The sequence below is a fragment of the Coenobita brevimanus genome, chromosome 57, assembly GCF_032717465.1.
Source record: "Coenobita brevimanus isolate Jiangsu-jjx chromosome 57, ASM3271746v2, whole genome shotgun sequence".
Taxonomy (NCBI): domain Eukaryota; kingdom Metazoa; phylum Arthropoda; class Malacostraca; order Decapoda; family Coenobitidae; genus Coenobita; species Coenobita brevimanus.
In genome coordinates this window covers 57,111,514-57,129,327 of record NC_137010.1, presented here as the reverse complement: position 1 = coordinate 57,129,327, position 17,814 = coordinate 57,111,514, and the positions used below count along the sequence as shown (strand labels likewise).

General features: G+C 42.4%; 1 protein-coding gene across 1 annotated transcript in view; it reads left to right on the top strand.

The window, feature by feature from the left end:
* LOC145402351 (ribosome biogenesis protein BMS1 homolog) overlaps positions 1-17,814 on the top strand; it is a 47,363-nt gene that overhangs the window by 14,217 nt on the left and 15,332 nt on the right. Inside the window, exons 8-13 of the mRNA XM_080274497.1 lie at positions 1,893-2,086; positions 2,944-3,140; positions 7,460-7,673; positions 11,948-12,485; positions 15,928-16,112; positions 17,012-17,195. Of these exons, the coding sequence (XP_080130623.1) occupies positions 1,893-2,086; positions 2,944-3,140; positions 7,460-7,673; positions 11,948-12,485; positions 15,928-16,112; positions 17,012-17,195 (1,512 nt within the window). The remainder of the gene's footprint in view (positions 1-1,892; positions 2,087-2,943; positions 3,141-7,459; positions 7,674-11,947; positions 12,486-15,927; positions 16,113-17,011; positions 17,196-17,814) is intronic.

Sequence of the window (17,814 nt, the reverse complement as noted above, 5' to 3'; positions counted from 1 at the left end):
TATTATTATTATTATCATCATCCATCCATCCATCCTTCCATCCATCATCCAATCGTACGTTGCCCCATGAGGAGCGTAGGAGCCCGGGGCTAGGAAGGTTGGTCCTGACATTTAAGTTGAGAGTGACCAGCCTCACTCATCCCTGAGTGGCATTACGTGAGCAATAAACCCCAACCATCCCTTGGATATAAACCTTAACTGGCTCAATCTGATTGGAGCACCTTTATTACCCACTAAACCACCAGGAGCCAAAATTTGGTTATATGGTTACCACGCAACATAGTAAATGATTTCCTGGTGTACGGGAAACCATTTGGCTTGTCACTCAATGTAGAGTCACCCACAGGCAGAAGGAAGAGGAAATAATGAAGGAAAGAAAGACACAAGAGGGAGTGTAGAGTCACCCACAGGCAGAAGGAAGAGGAAAGAATGAAGGAAAGAAAGACACAAGAGGATGTATGGAAAAAAGGATGGAGGAGTTATTATTATTATTACTATTATTATTATATTTTTATTATTATTATTATGAAAATAATATTTGTGCAGTAAAGCTTTTCTTGCTTTCATAGAACACAAATGCAGCCAACACTAATTTTATGTCACACATGTAAGAGTATAAAAATTTTGTGAGGCATAGTGTGTAATATTAAAGATTTATCTATATTTATCTCTAGCCAGATGTCATAATCCCATAGACGGTGGCCACAAACAAATCACCCCCATGTTGCCCTGTCCCCTGCCATTTTGCTGTCCTCTGCCTAACTTCCACCTCCTCTCTCATATACCTTTCCACTCCATCCCTCCAACTCATCTTCAGTCTGCCCTCCCTTTCCCCCCATCCACTTGTAATATTCCTACAGTTTCAAGGTGCTGTATGTAATGTAGTTGTTGTTGGCCTCATGCATACCTGTAAGTGAACCTGGTGGGTATAATTGCCCTTGTTTGTCAGTCTGCTATCTTCCTTTTGGGAAATAGGGAGGGAGTTACTGAATCCTATTATAATTATCTATCTATCTATTGCCAGACGCCTTAATCCCGTAAAGGGTGGCCACAAACAAATCGCCTCCATGTCGCCCTGTCCTCCGCCATTTCACTGCCCTCTCCCAGCTCATACCCCCCTCTCTCATTTATTATAACCTGGCAGCAAAATTGACAGAGTATATCAGTGCCAGTTAATAAAGGCATATCACTCAAGCACAAGATCTATCTATCTATCTATTGCCAGACGCCACAATCCCATAAGGGGTGGCCATTTGACTTTGAGTTATTTGTTTTACGGGAGGGGCATTAACCCTCCACCAACCCACTTGACACGTAGGGAGCACGTATGGTTTGGTTATATGGTTACTACCCAGCGTTGTAAATGGTTTCTTGGCTTACAGGAAACCATTTGGCTTGTCACTCAATGTAAAGCCACCTGTAAAGGAAAGACAAGCAATAAGAAGTGACAGGAAAGATGGGAGAAATTGGAAGAGAGGAGGGCAGGCACAGAAAAAGAATGATAAAGGCTAAGGAAGAAGTAGGCAGCACTACATCAAGTGAGTGGATGATGGTCGCCACCACCTACCACTAAAGCACTATGTACTTTATTTAATGTATACTGCACAGTCCGGATTGACTCTATCTGATAGGTTTATGTGAAGCTACGGAACTTGGTGAATGTTTTTGGCGTATCCGATAGAGCCAGGATTCCGGGGGCTTGAAGGATGAGAGAATGGAAGCATGGCCTGTTGGATTGGGCAAATTTGTGCTGTCTGGACATTGCTACTCCTCACCCTGCCATAAGGTAGGGTGAGGAGTAGCACAGTCATAGGGTAATAGGATGATGATGATGCACAGTCATAGGGTAAGCACTCCCAGCCAATCCTACATTAACTTCACATTTTTACCAGGTGCTGGAGATTTCAAGATCAAGGACATGAGTTTCCTGCCAGATCCGTGCCCACTGCCGGAGCACCAGAAGAAGCGATCCCTCAATGCCAAGGAACGTCTCACCTACGCCCCCATGTCTGGTGTGGGCGGCGTCGTGTATGACAAGGACGCTGTGTATATAGACCTTGGTGGCTCACATCATCACAAGGCTAAGGTGAGGGTCTATCTATCTATCTATCTATTGCCAGACGCCTTAATCCCATACAGGGTGTCCACAAACAAATCGCCTGCATGTTGCCCTGTGAGGGTGTGGGTTAAAAAAAAGTGCAGATATTCAAGATAAACTGCTTAGAAAGAGGTGCAAGAGAGCCTTCGAATCTGGTGAGACAACAGGCCTTACTGAATAATCATATCACAACACTGACATCAAGACACAGGGTTGAGATGATGATGATGATGATGATGATGATGATGACGATGATGACAATAATGAGGATGATGATGGTGATGATGACGATTTGATATGACCTGGTGGTGATGATGATGATGATTTGATATAGCCTGGTGATGATGATGTTTCTGTGATGTGGTGATGATGATGACATATGCAGATGCTTAGGCCTGTGAGGTAAAGTCAGGATTCCTAGGCCTTGAATGGTGAGAGAATGAGTGCCTGACCCATTTCATTGAACGTGCCGTTGATCAGTTCTCTCTCTATCATGCTCTCTTTCTGGATCCTACCTCACCCCATCTTTAGGTGGGATGATGATGATGATGATGATGATAAGGAGGAAGAGGACTATGATAATGATGATGATGATGAGTAGGAGGAGGAGGAGGAGAAGGATGGTGATGGTGATAAAGATAATTAGGAGAAGGATGATGATGATGATGATGATAAAAAGGAGGAGGAGGGTGATGATGATAAGGGAGAAGGGTGATAATGATGATAAGGAGGAGGAGAAGGATGGTGATAATGACGATAGTGATGATAAGGAGGAGGATGGTGATGATTATGAAGATGATGATACTGATGATGGTGATGAAAAGTGATGATGATGACCATTTCAGACCAAGGAAGACCAGAGTGATGAGGAGGATGAAGGAGTACTGCAGCCACTCCTAGACCTCAAGAAGACCACGGATGAGAAGCAAGCACAGAGCCAGATACAGCTCTTCTCGCACTCGAAGTTTATTGCCAACAACGATTTTGATGATGGTGGTGGTGGTGGTGATGATGATGATGATGATGATGATAAGGAGATGAGGTATGTTTTTTGGTGAATAGTGGCTTTTCTGTTTTTTTAATTTGTAGTCTTGATTTATCTATCTCTTTATTTTGACTGTCTATCTGTCTGTCTGTATTTTTGTTGATCTGTCTACCTGTTACTGCTTTTATCACACTCAGAGTTTATTTGTAGTGATGATGATGATGATGATGATGATGATGAGTAGGAGGAGGAGGAGGAGGAGGAAGAGGAGGAGGAGGAGCAGGAGAAGATGGGTTATGTATGTGTGATGAATAATGTATCTTTAAATTTCTTTGTTTATCTTTTTTTTTTAGTATGTATTTACCTAGCCATTTTTCTGACTATCTGCCTATCTTCTTTATCTGTCTGTTAATCCATCAGTCCATGTATCTGTCTATCTGTCTGTACATATCTCTCTACTGAGAAGCATACTAAGGTCAGATCCAGTTGGTCTTACATTCCATATTTATTGCCAGGGAAAACCATAATGATGAGCATGATGATGAAGGTGATGATGATGATGATGTTAAGGAGACAGGGTACATTTGTGTGGGGGTATTGAGGGAATTGTATGTTTGTTTATCTGTCCATATGCCAGTTTGTATTCATCGGTCTATCCATTTCTAGTCATCCATCCGTCCATTTGTATTCATTTCCATTCATCCATCCATGAGAGGTGCAGTGAATTGTATGTGTTGGTTTTTGAAGCTGTCTGTCCTTTGTAGCTTTCAGTCTTATCAACCTGCCTATCTACTTCTATCTGTTGATTATCTAAAGTTCAATCCCCAAATCCAAAATGGTCTATAAGAGGCTTTTGGAAATCTGAAATTTTTGAAAAACTGAAATTCCAAACACACTGAGATGGTTTGGCGAGGTGGAGAGGATGGAGAGTGAGAGACTGATGAGGAGAGTGTATGTAAGGGAGGTGGAGGGGGGGAGAGTGAGGGGGAGGCAAAGGATGGGATGGAGAGATGGAGTGGAGAGGTATATGAGAGAGGGGGGGGGGTGAGCTGGGAGCAGGGCAGTGAAATGGCGGGGGACAGGGCGACATGGAGGCAGTTTGTTTGTGGCCACCCCTTATGGGATTAAGGTTTCTGGCAATAGACAGATAGAGAGATGAAATTCTCTATAATTACCATCAGTTATGTGTTAAGGCCTCTATCTGCTTGCCATTCTCTTCAGTTATCACCGTATCTATATTATCACCTTATCTGTGTTATATCACTTCACATGCTTGATTTTGATGGCCCAGATTTGAACAGTGAGAGTTTTATGCACACATGAACAGAATTACAGGACAAAATGAATGAAATCGACCTAGTAATTCAAGTGGCTCCACCTTTTGCTAGCTTGGTTGATTGTAGACTACTGTTGCATTTGTCTGTAGAGCAACAACCCCGAACACTAAGCATGGAGATTTTTTTTGTCAGTTAATCTCTCTCTCTCTCTCTCTCTCTCTCTCTCTCTCTCTCTCTCTCTCTCTCTCTCTTTTTCCAGTAAACTAAGTCTTTCAGAACTATTGGAAAACTTGGTATTTTTTGACATTTGAAACTTAGATTTTAGGAATTTTAGGGTATTTGTTGAGCAGTAGGCACATAATCATATCCAGCTCTTCTGTATCAAGCTGGTGATGTGGTGACACTGATATAGCCAGGCAACTCCACTTCCTGGTTATATGAACGTCCCTTAGCTTCCTTCCTATCCCTGATGTGGGAGATGGTGAACTGCAGGAAGAGGGCAACTTCAGCCTGAGTACACTGGCTTCATGTCTGAATGAGCCTGGGGTGGCAACTACTTCTACTACTACTACTAGTACTACTACTACTACTATTATACTACCTCTTCTATTCTCCTCACTTCTCTTCTGCTTTCTTCTTCTTGTTTCTTCCCTTCACATGTACCTCCCTTTTCTCTTCTTTCCTCTCCTCTTCACTCCTCTTCCCATCCAGTTTGTACTCTTATACTTGCATCTCTTGTCATCTCTGCCTCTTTCTCTCCTCTCCTTTCATTTTTTCTCTTCTACCTCCCTCTTCTCTCTGCTCCTCTCATTTCTTTCTTATTCCTTTCCATCCCTCTTCTCTTCTCTTGTCTTTTCTCATCTCTTCTGCCTGCCTCATTTCTTCGTATGTTTATTTTTACTCCTCTGCCTCCCTGTTTCTTCTCTTCTGCCTCCTTCTTCATTTTTGATTATTTTTTTTTTAACCCCTGTTTCATTATCTTCATCTCTTCTACCTCCATCTTCCCTTCTCCTCTCTTCTCTTCTCTTCTCTTCTTCTCTCTTTTCTCTTCTCTTCTCTTCCCTTCTATTCTCTTCTCTTCCCTTCTATTCCCTTCCCTTCCCTTCTCTTCTACCTTCCTGGAGAATTCTGTTGATAAGGAAAAAGGGTATACATTCATAGTAGTGTCCCCAAATATAGCACAACAGCTCCTTGTTACAAATTTTCTTATTCTCTAATTAACCTGTGGATTGCGCAGTTACCTTTTTTTATCCTACCCTATGGTGCGCAAAAAATTATTATTATTATTATTTTTTTAGTTTTTGTTTATTATGAGCTTGAAGATAAACATCAAGGGCATCATCTAGTGAAAAAAAAAAATTCTCTCTCTCTCTCTCTCTCTCTCTCTCTCTCTCTCTCTCTCCGTCTTTGTGTAGGGCCATGCTTAGGTTTGTGTAGGGGTGTAATGAAAAAATTATTATTTTTTTTTTTAAGTTTTTGTTTATTATAAACTTGAAGATTAACATCCAGGGCATCATCTTGTGAAAAAGAAAAAATCTCTCTCTCTCTCCGTCTTTGCGTAGCGCCATGCATAAGCTTGCATAGGGGTGGAGTAGTTAGTCGTGATGCACAGCCACTGGAAGGTTAGCACTGTCTGAGCTGTGGCTCACAGTGCAATGCTACCCAGCCTGAGCTGTGGCTCACAACCCATGGGTTAATCCCTTTTTTCTAATGACATGTTTTCATTTTGTCTCTAATTTTATTCAGCTCCAGAGAAACATATCAAACTGGAGAGGTTAGACATTGTCTCCAATTTTCCATTGTGAATTAAATAATTTGAAGGTACCAAGACTAAATCAGTAGAGCATGTCATCAGATTGAAGTGGTTAAGTCCTTCCTTCTTTACCCCTGTGCAGTTGTTGACTTTATACAGGGGTTTTATTTTGCCCCTGTATAGAGTACAACTCTCATGTGTGGGGAGGCTCCCCACATACAGCTCTTCTCAATAGGGTGGAGTCAAAGACTTTCTTGCCTCATTAACTCTCCTCCTCTCACTGGCTCCCTTCAACCTCTGTCTCTTCGCTGCACTGTTGCATCTTTATCTCTTTTCTATCGCCACTTTAATGGTCACTGTTCCTCAGGACTGTCTGCCTGCATCCCTTCACCTCTGTGATGGGCATGTAGCACCCGTCTAGCAACAAACTCTCATCCATTTTCTGTTCAACTCTCTAATGTAAGAGTTAACTGTTACTCCCAGTCCTTCATTTATGCAACAGGTCAACTCTGGAACTGTCTCCCTTTGTGTGTATTTCCTGCTTCCTATGATCTCCGGTCTTTCAAACACAATGTGTCCAGGCATCTCGAAATGAACGGATCTTGAATTTGGCTCTCCTTTGATTTTTTTTTTTTTTTCTTGGAAGGAACAGTTTGGGGCTCCTGGCCTTTGGTTCCTTCTTCCTTGCAAAGAAAAAAAAAGAAAAAAGATAAGAAGAAGAAAACCCCATGCTTGTCTGAATGTGAACCCGGTGGACTGCAGGCTGAAGTTGCCCTCCCCCTGCAGTCCACCATCCTCCTTTGGGGGGTTAGGAGGGAAGTGTGGGACATTTGTATACCCAGGCAGTTCCACCACCTATAGCCATCTCAGTGCCACATCATGAAGGCATCCCTCTCCAGCACAAAGTCCATAGTAAATTACAGAAAGATTACCCATTGTTGCAGTTTCCTTCATGCACATTTACTTATAATAATATCACTCCAGTTTTTTAGCAGAATAAATATGGAACTCATACATAATATTCTGAAAAGTTTGTTGCACTCTGATAACACTTTCCTTTTTTTTTTCCTTTTTTTTATCATTTATATTTTTTGTGGATCTGTCTTTCTGTCTGCCAGACTATAGTACGATTCGTATAAAAAAAAAGACTTTATTTATTTATTTATTTATTTTTATTTTCCACTTCCAAGAGCAGCATCAAATGTTTGTTGTACTCTTATAACTTTACCTCCTCCCCACCCTTTTTTTTTTGTGGATTTGTATTTATATCTGCCATTCTATAGTATCACTTGTATTTAAAAAAAGAAATGTCTATAATGGGACCTTTTTTTCCCCCTCTCCCCTAGAGTGGCGTCAAAAGAACTGCCAGCGTATGAAACAGTTGCGGACAGCACTGGACGAGTACGACGGAGAGCAGTGTTTAATGACGACCTGGAGAACAGTGATGATGAGGCAGACAGTGATGACGATGACGATGATGATGAGGAGGATGAGGAGAGTAGTGATGATGACAGGGATGAAGATGTCACTGAAACTGTACCACCAAAGAAGAAAATGAAGGTTAGTAGCCAGATGTTAGTGATGATGGTGATGATGATGATGATGGTGGTGGTGATGATGATGATGATGATGATGATGATGATGATGATGAAATGATGCTGATGATGATGATGATGACTGAAACCACCCAACCTCCGAAAAAATAAAAGGTTTCGTGTGTGGTTTTAACTATTGCATGTCAGCATATGTGTGAGTGTTAATGGCTACCTAGCGTAACCCTTTGGCAGCTGATTAGGAACTCTTTGCTTCATTACTGACTAAGCACGGACACTTTTGGCACTGATGAGGAGTTTACATGTGGTGGCATTGTGTATCCAGGGTGGAATGACGCAGTTGTGGCATCCATCCAGGAGTCAGACTTCCTCATATTTTCTTGCACTTCACCATTGAGAGGCCCCTGGTGCAAACTTGGTGAGGTATTTTCTGTTACGAAGGGGCGCTGATTCCCTACATGGTGTAATAAGTGTCCTGTGCCTATAGGATGGCTCATAGAAGCAGTTACCTACTTGTGATCAACGGGTCTGCTTGACTGGACAGACTGGGGTTTAACTCAATCGGATACGTTTATGTGAAGCTACAGAACGTGGTGAATGTTTTTGGCACATCCGATAGAGCCAGGATTCCGGGGGCATGAATGATGAGTGAATGGAAGCGTGGTCCATTGGATTGGGCAAATTTGGGCTGTCTGGACATTTCTACTCCTCATCCTGCCCTAGGGTGGGAAAGGAGGTCCATGTGATGATGATGATGATGATGATGATGATGATGATGATGATGAACAATCGGCACATTTACTTAGTGCAGGAAAACATTCAGGAGGTCCATATTCTCAGTCGTAGGAGGCTCTCTTAGATGTATTCTAACCTGACAAATATTCCTAACACTTTTCATCTCGGTTGATGACCAGTCGTGGTTAGACTGGGGGGTTGGTCTGGCCTAGTAACCAAGGAGACTCATTCCTGCCTCATAACTAAAGCTCATCAAATTTCATACTACCACAATTTTAGTACTCAAGTTGTGTGTGTGGCCTGGTTCCATTGAGTGAAAACAAACCATCTATAAATTGTTTCAGTATATAGAAAGTTGAACTCCTTTAAATGTCTGTCTGTCTATCTATTGCCAGATGCTTTAATCCCATAAGGGATGGCCACAAACAAATCGCCTCCATTTTTCCCTGTCCCCCGTCATTTCATTTACTTTCAGACAAGTGTGCACAGATTACGGGAGATCTCTTGTAGGTTGTGAGGGTTGTTAAAGGCCGTATTTGACTCTAACAATTGATAAAAGTTTCTTGGAAGCTGAATTGAATTGCCTGATGATGGTACGAGTAAGCAAAATATGTCATTGGATTGATGGGGTTAATATTCTCTTGTCTGTCTGTCTATCTGTCTATCTGTATCTCCATCTGTCTATCTGTATGTCTTATCTGTCTCTGTTTATCCATCTATCTGTCTCTGTCTATCTGTATGTCTATTTGTGTATCTATCTGTCTGTTTGTAGCTAGACACCTTAATCCTGTAAGAGGTACCCACAAATGAATACCTCCATATCACCGTTTCCTTTTCCATCAGGCTGCCCTCTCTCCAGCTCACACTTCCTCTCTCATGTACCTCTCCACTGCATCCCTTATCTCATCCTTGATCTTCCCCTCCACCTAACACAGTCTCCTAATCAACCTCTTATTCTTCATCCTCTCCACATGGCCAGATTTTTACTGATTATTTACGGAAACTTTCTCAGGCTGACTTTCCATTGTCCCAAGCCAGTTTGGTAAGTAGGTAGATAGATAGATAGATAAGTTTAATGACCACAGGATTACATTAACAACTTGATGCTGATGACATCATTTCGTTTCGTTTATAAAGGCTCCAACATGCTTGTGTGCATCGGCCTTGGTCACCTAATGGCTGGTCTCCAGCCTCCCTGTTCAGTACAGGGCAGCCTCCCTGTTCAGTACCTTATCCCTGAGGTCACAATCGGTGACTCCGTCCCAGGTCTTTTTCGGTCCGCCTCTCACAACCCTACCCCTAACTTTAACACTTCTCGCTTTCTTCTCCCAGTTGTCATCTCCCATCCTCTCCACAAGGCCAAACAGTCTCAGTCTACCCCACCTCACCACAGCACCAATACACTCCAGTCCCATCCTACCTCTTAACTCTTCCATTATAAGTGTGTTCTGTTGATTTATTTTTGCTGCCTCCCAGTTGTTTTATTTAGTTTTGGAGACAATTTTCACATTGGAGGGGTAAGATGTAGCCGTTGTTGACTCCCACTACAAAGATCTTTCCAGTGCTGACTAAAACCATCTTGTGGTAGAAAGATTAAATCAGTAAATCATTTCGCCACACAGAAGGAGTTAAAAAATAGTGAGTATGAACAGTGCCGTCCCTTTCCTCTCCTCTCTCAGTCATTTCACTTTGTTGACATTGGTTCTTCTTACTTTGTTCTTGTTGTTGTGCCCCAAGGCTTATCTGAAATGTGAACCCAGTGGACTGCAGGCTTAACTTCATTCTGCATTTCACCATCCTTTTTTTTTTGGGGGGGGGATAAGAAGGAAGTTGAGAGATTGTTTTATAACTGGACAGCAGAACAGTTTACTTATGTCAGTGCTATCTATCTATCTATTTATCTATCTATCTATCTCTGTCAGTCTATCTGTTTGTCTGTCTGTGTATCTATCTATCTACAGTACAATCCCAGTTAACCGGGTGGCTTGGGGAATTTACCTTCCCGGTTACAGATTTTTCCCGTATTTCTGATTTTCAAGTCAAATCTATACAAAGGCTATCACAGCAGTAAATACAGTTCAGGTACTCACCAGTCACATTAGGGGTTACACTAAGAGATTCCGCCTGAAAAACTGCCTTGTAAACACACACCATGGTCATAACGCACGTGCATGCAATGTCTAGCAATTTGCAGTACTGCAAATTGCACCAGTCCATTGTTTACCGAATTACTGTATTCATTATATGTACTGTACTCATAAAAATTGAAAAATAAAATAAAGAAATAAAAGCTTGAACATTTATTAGTGAACTGATGATGTGTTAAGACTGCATTGTAGAATTATCACGACACCTGTGCCCCCACGTGAGTTTGTTTACGTTTCTGACCCCGACTGTTCTTCTTCCCCACCTGACCTCCATCACCCCACCCCTCACCCGCCACTCAGCTGTTTTGCAGAAAATAAAATAAATGATGTACGTATGAAATGCAGGCATATTATTTATTTATTTTTCTTCCAACAAAGTAAACTTTCATTCCTATTAACATTTATATTCAGCCATATGTGTTTTATAATGTTCGCCTTTTTCAAGTCTGTTGCATATGTCCAGCTTCTGTTTTAAGGTAAGCACGATACGCTTACGTTTAGTTTGCACTTTAGGCATTTTGGAGTGTACAAATTACCATCTATCAGAGGAACACAAAAGCAAGAGAGCTTGTTTACTGTCTGGTGGCAAAAAGCAGACTGGTGATTTTTGGAGGGTGTGGAGGATGACTGAATTCAAGTAAGGGAAAGAGGGGGAGAGGAGGGGTGGTTAAGAGGATTTGCTAGGGATTTACATTAGCCGGAAATGCCTTCACCTCACTTTGTCTGACTTCACCCAGCCTTGCGTGACACGATCAAACGGCGGTTTGGCGGTCCATTCAAATTGGCGCACAGTTATAACTTACTGACATTTTTACCAGCCCTTGAATTTTCCCGTTTTTCTGAGTATTCCGTTTGTCTGGATACCGGATAGCTGGGATTGCACTGTATCTATCTGTCTATTTATCTATATATCTGTCTCCAGCACCTCTTTTACTTTACATACATATTCTGGGTAACTGGGGCCACCTTTGATCACAGAACTGTACACACACATTGAGTCTATGATAAGGATCCATCTTCATCAGTTAATTCTGTATCGTTTAAAAAGTCTCCAAAGTGCTTGCATGTATCAGCAACTCTTCATGCTGCTCGATCTATGTCAGTCTCCTTATTCAGTCCCCTGTCCCTGAGGTCTCACTCTATGACCTCATCCCAGGCTTTATTGATTTTTAAGGTTGATGTACTACAGGTATGTGGATAGTACTGAAGGAAATGGAGTTGTCAAACATGTTGAGTTTAGTCATTACACTGTAATTTTGATTTTCTTCCCATCCTTAGGTAGGAAGACTGGTCAAGCTGAGGGTGACATAATTTTCTCTTTTCAAATTGACTCAGGAGTAGAGTATGGGAAAGGGGCAGGATACAAATGGTGATAATGGTAAAGTTTTCCTCCCCTCAGGTGGACTCAGGAGTGGAGAGTGATTCCGAGGACTATGACCTGGAGTCCGACCTACAGTCCATCCTCCAGCGTCAGGCAGACCCGGGTGGTGGTGGTGGTGTGGGCAGGGAGGCAGCCGTGGCCAAGACAACACCACGCCTGACAACCAACAAGGACTTGGACATTACCACCAAGATCCAGGGCCTGTTGGAGAAGATAGGCACATCGTCACAGAAAAAGAAGCCTAGGGTGATGGACGACGATGGGACGGACGCCCAGGATGAGAACATAAGCACCTCTTCTCAGCAGAAAATGAAGACCAGGGCAATGGATGACGATAGTATGGATAGCGAAGATGAAAATGAAGATGCAGCAAAAGACAGGCCTGATGGAAAAGCGAAAGATGAGGAGAGCAGTGAAGGGGATGATGATAGTGATTCTGATGACGATGAGGATGAGAAGGAAGAGTACCGCACGGAGATGTTCAAACAAGCCACGGCAAACTTCTACAAGAACCAGAGTACCGTGGGGTTCTTGAGGAAATACATATATGGGGAGGGTGAGTAGAGAACAGCAGTTTTTGTTTTCGTATAATTTAAAAAGGCTCCAACATGCCTACATGCATTGGCCTTGGTCACCTAATGGCAACTCTCCACGTTGCTCAATCTCTGGCACCCTCCCTATTTGGTCTCTTATCCCTGAGGTCACACTCTGTAACCTCGTCCCAGGTCTTTTTCAGTCTGCCTGTTGCAACCCTGCCCACAATATTCAAACTTCTCATTCTCTGCACCCAGTTGTCATCCTCCATCCTCTCAACATGTGCAAGTCATCTTGATCTAGTCCTCTTCATCACAGCAACAGTACACTGCAGTCCCATCCATCCTCTCAACTCTTCAGTCATAAACCTAGTCCCCCCAGGTCTCACATTCAAGGATGCACTATACATCCATATAATCATTATCATTTCTGTATTTTTGAGCCCATGAATATCCTCTTCCTTTGCTGCCCATCACTCTGTCATACAGCATTACACTCCTAACACATGCATTATTATTATTATTATTATTATTATTATTATTATTATTATTATTATTATTATCACTCACCTTAAATGTCAAGACCAACTTGCCCAGCCCTGGGCTCATGTGCTCCTAATGGGGTGGCACAGGATTGGATGATGGATGGATGGAATATTATTGTCATTAAAATTGAAGAGAGGGAGAGACAGACCACAGGCCCCACCCACCCACACAGTCCCAAATCCAGGCATAGGACCTGGGACCCATACCGTAGCCTACCAGCCTTACCAGTGGCTGTGGTAGTGGCCTCAGGGCACCGTGGCAGGACAGCTGTAGGGACACCGTCCAAGCACGCTTTGACACTGTAATTGCCCCACTGTTATACACCCACTGATAGGGCACCCTCCTGGGGTGCTACTCCCAGGTTCAGGCCTCTCTTTACTGAGCAGAAGTGACAGCCTGGGAACCACAATGCCATGTACTCTCTAGCACAGACCCAAGCTCCATCCCATTCCCGTCCCAAAAACTATGCTGGCAGAGCCCCCGTCACGCCTCCCCTCAGTAAGTCCACAACTAGGTAGCGGAGGCAAAGTTTTCTGGTTGCATGCCCTTGTTGGTGTCAACCCCTGTGACATCATGGGGTACATTGTGTGATATATAAAGCACAGGTAGGGTAGTGCATGAGATAGGTAGAGGAAAATGCTTAGGAGAGTAGTGTGGTCAACTCCATGTTAATGTCACACCAAAAAGGTCAGCAGAGGGGAATTGTCAGGATATTCTACTAGCTAGTGAAACAGGAGCTCCAGCTCTCCCTATCACCAGCAGTCCCATTCCCTATGGGAGTACCACCCTGATTGGCTGGTGCTACAGCCTACGTGCTAGGTTTATGAATTGAGATGGCTCTCCATCTGTACTATGGGATCTTTGTATGTGGCATGTGTTAGGAGTGTAATGCTGTATGGTAGTGAGGCCTGGGCAGTAAAGGAAGAGAATATTTAATGGCTCATACATACAGAAATGACAATGATTACATGGAGGTGCAACGTGTCCTTGAATGGGAGGCCTGGGGGGGCTAGTTTTACTAAGAAAGAGTTACCGTAAGAGGAAGGATGGGTCTGGAATGAATAGGTGTTGTGATGATGAGGGGTAGAGTGAGATGATTTAGGCATGTTGAGAGAGGATGGGGGATGACAGTTGGGTGCAGAAAGTGAGAAGTGTTAACACTGCAAGAGGCAGACTGAAAAAGACCTGGGACGAGGTTATAGAGTGTGATCTCAGGGATAACTCCCTGGACTGAATAGAGAAGCTGCCAGAGATTGAGCAACATGGAGAGTTGCCATTTGGTGATCAAGGTCAATGCTTGCAATCATGTTAGAGCCTTTACAAGTGGAAAAGAACTATTATTATTTTGTTAATATTATTTTTTATTACCATTATCATTATCTAATATGAGAGCCCCTCAGTTGACCTGCATGTGAGTTTAATCATGAGAGTTTTTTCTTGTTGAGTCCTCTGGCTGGTGTTAGTGTAGGGGAGTTCTGGAATGAGGTGAGGGCTGGGACATAGCCTGGGGGATGTAGTGTAGGTATAGTATTATGTTTCAGAATGCCTTGGTCCAGCATGAATGTTTAAGCGTTTTTCACCTGTTGATGGCAATTAACAATGATACTGGTGCCATTTTGCTCTGTCATCACGAAGTAGCATGGGGTAAGAATTTTCAGTGGTGGTATGCCGTTCCTGTGGCTAACCCTATATGATTGAGTTCATAGTTTTTCATCTCTGCCATCTGCCATCTAAGGCTAACAAGTCCAGTCTACTCAAGGGAACAGGTTTTTATTAGAGAGGTATGTAGCTATGTGTAGGATTCTCAGCCTGGACTTTGACTGTATAAATGTGGTTGAGTTCCCCGCTTGTGAGTGTTGTGCAAAGCCAGCTACTGGGCTTTTGGACCCACGTCACTCCAATGGTATTACAGTGGAGTCTCTTTTATCCAAAATTCTTTTAACCGTAATATGCCATTAACCGTAAGTTTTACTAAAACGTTCTTGTTTCGCGCCATTAGCTTTAGTTTATGGTTGCTCCGCAAGTCAGTAGAGCGAACGTTGGTTGCCCCAGCCCCCATCCACCACCTCGGAAGATTTGGATGAAGGGGGAAATGATGTGGAAATGATTGAATAAGGAAACAGAAAATATGAAAAAACATTTAGGTTTAATTAAGACTTTATTTGTTCGAATTGCTTACAGTGAATTACGTAATTGTTTTGGTGAAGGTTTATTTAAGTTTATTTGAGTGACGATTTATTTAAGTTGACAGAGTCTATTACAGTTACAAAAGTGCAGTTACATACATAGTTACTACAGTGTATTAAGTGTTTTGGTGATGGTTGAGTGGCTTTTGGGGTGCTGGTGGTGGTGGTGGTGGGCTAGACATCACCAGAAGTGGGTGATGGTTGAGTACAGTACTGTTCCCTTGTAGCCTACATTATTATTACAGTATCTTTTATTTGAAAAAAATCTGTTAAATGAAACTTTGAAAGTCCCATGAGTTTTGGATCAAAGGGACTCCACTGTACCTCCCAGGGATGATGGTATTGTATATGTCATTAGGTCTTTGTATATAGTATGTACAATATATGATGATGTTTTGTGTTGTTGTGTGTGCAAGTATATATAGTAATATCAAGTACAGCCATGGAACATTTAGCTTTATATCTGCACAGCCTTTTCCTGTAGTTCTTTCACATCATCTTGGCCCAGATTTGTCCTTTTTAGCTTATTTCATGTAGCTCAGTGGGAGAAAATGCAATGTTACGGCTCTGCATCTTTTCCACAGCACTTCTTTGTGACTAGCATTATACTCTAGTGTAAATCTCTTTTAATAGTGCAGCTTTCAAAATGGAGAGGAGAGATGGTAGATTTATGTCAATCCAGAGTAAAAAGAAGAGAGTATAGCTTTTCAAACCCTTTCTTCCCATCCTGCAGTGGAGGTGGAGAAGGAAGAGAGCAGTGGGGAGGAAGATGAGGACCAAGACACAGTTGGGGGATTGTTCCAGCGTGCCTCTCGTCCCAAGAAGACCAACACTCAACAGTCAGTGCGGGCGGTGATGGACGATGTTGATACGAGTCGTTATATTCCACCCGTACTGCAAGAGTGGGGCGAGGACCAGGTGAGAGAGAAAGTAACCTTATTTTTATTTATTTATTTATTTATTTTTAGTCTGTCATCCCATCCTCTCTTAGGCCCTGTTCACACGAAGCGTTTTCAAACTCGTGTTTCCTAATGCTCCTTAGCAAAGACAGTGGTAGTGTATTGGACTGTACACATGCTGCCTCACGTTTTTCTCAACCACTGGTCCAAACGCGCTATCTGACATTTCCCTTCCTACCGCACGTTTGTTCAGCAGTTCAGGGTTTTCATATGGTTGACACTATCCGCCAGGGAAATGCAACGTCTACTTGTACAGTAAAACCTCATTATAACAGACTAATTGGGACCCAACCATTCTGAAAAATGTGAAATTCCGATAAAAGCAACATCTGGACTTCCACATGCAAACCTGGACTTTTTCCAATATATCAGACATTATACTGGATCGCACCGATGGTGTTAAACTGCTTTCACCACCATTACAGTACTGTACTGTATTATACATTCACTACAGTAATCAAATGTATAAGATATATGATAATACTGTACTATACACTGATAAACATGCATTTTATTTACCTTATTGTGGTGAACATAGCTGAAGTGGTCAGGCAGTCCGAACTTATTCTGACTTTGTCAGACATTTTCCGAAATATAAGAATTTAGTCCAGTAGCTCCATGTTATATCAAGGTTTTACTGTACTTGTAAAATTTCTGGTGCTTTAGTCAGAGTTGGGAAGTATTATCACCAACTCCACAACACTAATTATTAGTGCAGTATTACTATTATTAATTATTATTATTTTCTTAATTATTTATTTATTTCTTAGAGAAGGATTTAACATTGAGAAACAGAACCTGAGTCAGGCTGAAAATTGAAGGAGTGCAGTAGCAGTAACTCATGTGTGTTGTGTACAGGTGCGAGCGTTGCTGCGAGATTGCTTTGTGACGGGGGACTGGCAGGATCAGGACGCCCAGACACTGCTCAAACTGGATGACCAGGAGGATACGTATGGAGACTTTGAGGACTTGGAGACTGGGCAGAAGTTCTCAGCATCTCAGCCGGAAGATGAGGAGAAGAAAGAGCATGAGACTGAGGAAGGTGAGGATGTATAGAGAAGGAGGGAGAGGGGGAGGGAGGGAGGGAGACTTGCCCCATCTTTGGTGAGAATAAAGATCATGATCAGGATGATTATGATGAGAAAGTGAAATACATAAGCAAAATAAAAGAGAACATTGTGCGTGTTCAATAAGACGAAGGACGTTATTGATAGATGCACCAACCCCAATGTTGTCCAGCACTCCAGCACTTCCTACATGGTGTCCTTTGTCTCTGAACACATCCATCAGACATATCCCAGGTGCACAGATGCACACCTCAGACTCATCCTTGTGGCTGTGGTAGAAATTAGTGAAAGTGTGATGCTCATAAAATTGTGGTTCTAGCTAGCCAAACTTCATCCTTTAAAAGTTGCAGTGACCCTGAGTGAGTGACACAGTTAGACACACTGGATTTAGCAGCCCCTCTGAATGCAACATAAATAAACGTAAGGAAGAGGTGGTCAGAGAGCCTCATAGCCCACAAGAATGCAGTCCCTTGGCCCATGTTTTTTTAAGTTTATTTAGGAGGCTTCCAGTACATAATCCAGACACAGTACATCAGTATATGATACACTATGCTGTTTTTATTCTGACTTGGCCCAAATTTTTTTCTTCTGCAG